General features: G+C 41.6%; 1 protein-coding gene across 1 annotated transcript in view; it reads right to left on the bottom strand.

The window, feature by feature from the left end:
• The window catches only part of UPK3A (uroplakin 3A), a 7,565-nt gene extending 5,729 nt beyond the window's left edge, over positions 1-1,836 (bottom strand). The window contains 3 exon segments of the mRNA XM_044450885.1: positions 1,100-1,212; positions 1,214-1,248; positions 1,803-1,836. Coding sequence (XP_044306820.1) covers positions 1,100-1,212; positions 1,214-1,248; positions 1,803-1,836 — 182 coding nt within the window.
• Between the last annotated feature and the right edge of the window lie 806 nt (positions 1,837-2,642).

Below are 2,642 nucleotides of genomic sequence, written 5' to 3'. Positions count from 1 at the left end.
AATAAATAAATAAATAAATAAATAAATAAATAAATAAATGTATCATGGTAGAAAGGCAGGGTACAAATATGAACAAACAGACTCCCATCATTCCCAACAACTGGCTGTGCTGGCTAGATTAACGGGAGCTGTAATCCAATGCATCTAGAGGAACTTGGGTCAGAGAAGGTTGGTGTGCTACACAGAAACATTCTAGTAGGGTTGCTTTCATGACATCTTCTGGTGTTGCAAGAAGAAACAAAGAACAGAATTGTAATGATATCTGAAGATGTGCTACAAGTGGATTAGTGTATGTTAGGGGTGGAAGCAAAAGATAATTCAATCTGGCAGGTGTAGCTTCTCTAAGACTTCCTTTGCATCCCAATATTTGAAGCAGCATATGAATGTGAATGGAACTGTCTCTTTAAGATTCCTGGTTGCTCTGGGTAAGAACACAGAAGTTCACAACACTGGTGTTCTAATGCACAGGGCTGATGCTTCCCAACATTGTAACAGGGAATCAGAATGGGGTGAAAAAAAGGAAAAATTACTCCCTTCTAAAAACCCATTTCTGGCAACTTTGTCCCCTAAGCAAATACAGCATATGCTGGCAGATTAACTCAGAGTTCAGACATGCATATTTTCACTAGGACTCTATCAATAATGAATTGGTCATACTTCTTTTTCTTTGAATTGCTGGGTGTTTGCTTGTAAGAGACAGATTTTTAAAAAATAAAGACACACTTTTCTACAAAAGGCATTTATTTATTAGGGATAACATGCCCTACCCTCACTGCTTTATGAGTTTTTAGGTGATGTTCTGACGCTCTAGTTTTGCTTCTGTTTTTGGCAAATTGCTTTTAGAGCAGGGAATTCAGTACTCAGATCTCAATTCTGTGAAAAACCAGAAGTAGATACTAAGAATTGGCAGCCTCTGCAAAGGATGCTCCCTACATTAACCCTGGCGTCCTCAACCTGGTGCCTTCCGGATGTGTTGGATTACAACTCCCAACATCCCCAACCAATATGATTATCTGGAGATACTAGGAGTTGTAGCCGAACACATTTGGAGGGCACCAGATTGGGGGATGCTGCATTAAACTGTGGGAGAAAGAGCCACTTAGCAGAGTTGGCCATGACATAGACTTCATAGGATGCCCCTTTTGACATCAGGCTATCAAACACACAGAAAGGTAAAGCCACTGTGGTGAGGGTGGGATTGCTTGTGACAAAATCTGGAGTCTGCAAGTTGTGGCCTCAGCATCTGAGCTAGAAGAGAGGGAGGAAAAGGAACCCTTTCTCATGAGTTTAGAACAGATGGAGGAGGCAGTTGTTCTCTGCCCCTAACAAGCAGTTGGACTTCTGGTGCAAGAGCAAGATGCCAATGACTCATGGGATTCTTCTTTTCCTAGCTATCCCCTTTCTCTAGAGCCAGATCTCCAAATTCTGCAAATGTAGTGTGTGTGTGTGTTTGGGGGGGGGGGGGGTAGTTGGCAAGAGGAAAATCTTTTCCCAAACATTTTTAGTACACACTGACATAGTCAGGGGCCCCAAGGCCATGGGGCATCTGGTATCCTCTGTGTCCATGTAGAAAATGAATTTTGACAGGTGCAGCTTCTCTCAACTTCGCATGGTAGAAGTTGCACCTGTTAGTTAGCAGCTATTGCAGCAGGTGCCTTTGCATCTGGTCAGTCCCAGATGCAAATTTTCTCTAGAAGGGGGAATGTACACTACAGATCAGAACAGGAAGAACAGAAACAAAGATGAGAGAGGCTCAGTAGGTGGCAACATGGAAGAGGGCCTTCTCGGCAGTGCCCTCATACCTGTTATGGAATAATCTCCCAACAAGGTCCACATTGTACCAGCACCATTTTCTTTTTAACACCAGGTCAAGGCCTGCTTTTCTCAGATAGCACAGGATAGGGGGTTAAGTCAGGTCTTAATTTTTTTTTTCTAGGTGACAGTTTAAAATTGTTTTTAGAAATATGTGCACATTTATATGTTTGTATGCATGGGTATTGTAATTTAAGGGTTTAATTTTTTGTAAATCACCCAGAGCGTTTTGGCTGCTGGACAGTATAGTTATGGGACCAATGAAATAAAAATGATAGTTTCAAAAGACTGGGGAGATCCTAACAAGTTACTTGAAGGCATGTCTACAACATTTGCCTTTGCACAGGTAATCCCCAGAAAGCAACAGCTTGTCCCATAGATTGGCACCAACTTAGCAGGTTATTGGCTAAGTAGAAAATCATTGCTCTCAGCCAAGTAGTGTTCAATTCATTCTGACCTTTAGCTCAAACATGCATTTGGAGAGTCATTACATTTTTTCCTGTAGGTCTATACTGTAGTAATGCTGCTGTGATCTGTGTTAAATCAGGCTAGGATTGCTTTTGACTCAGATTTTGACTCACTAGTTGAAGACCTGTGCATCTCTGTTCATACAGTGAGCCACCAACAGGCACAATACTGATGGTACAATTTATTAGAACATAAAAGCTCAGCTGTAATATAGAGCCCCCTACTACAAATCTTGTCCTTACCATGGAAGGCAGAATCATTGTCCTGTTACTACCAAAAAGCAGCTCACCTCATCATAAGCCACAGAAGTCAGTGATATTAGTCCTGCAAGACCTATGTCATGTGTCTTCTATAGCACTGTT

This window comes from Varanus komodoensis, unplaced genomic scaffold (assembly GCF_004798865.1).
Source record: "Varanus komodoensis strain SLA01 unplaced genomic scaffold, ASM479886v1 scaffold69, whole genome shotgun sequence".
NCBI lineage: Eukaryota > Metazoa > Chordata > Lepidosauria > Squamata > Varanidae > Varanus > Varanus komodoensis.
The sequence above is the reverse complement of the archived record's forward strand: the minus strand, read 5'-3'. Positions and strand labels throughout refer to the sequence as shown.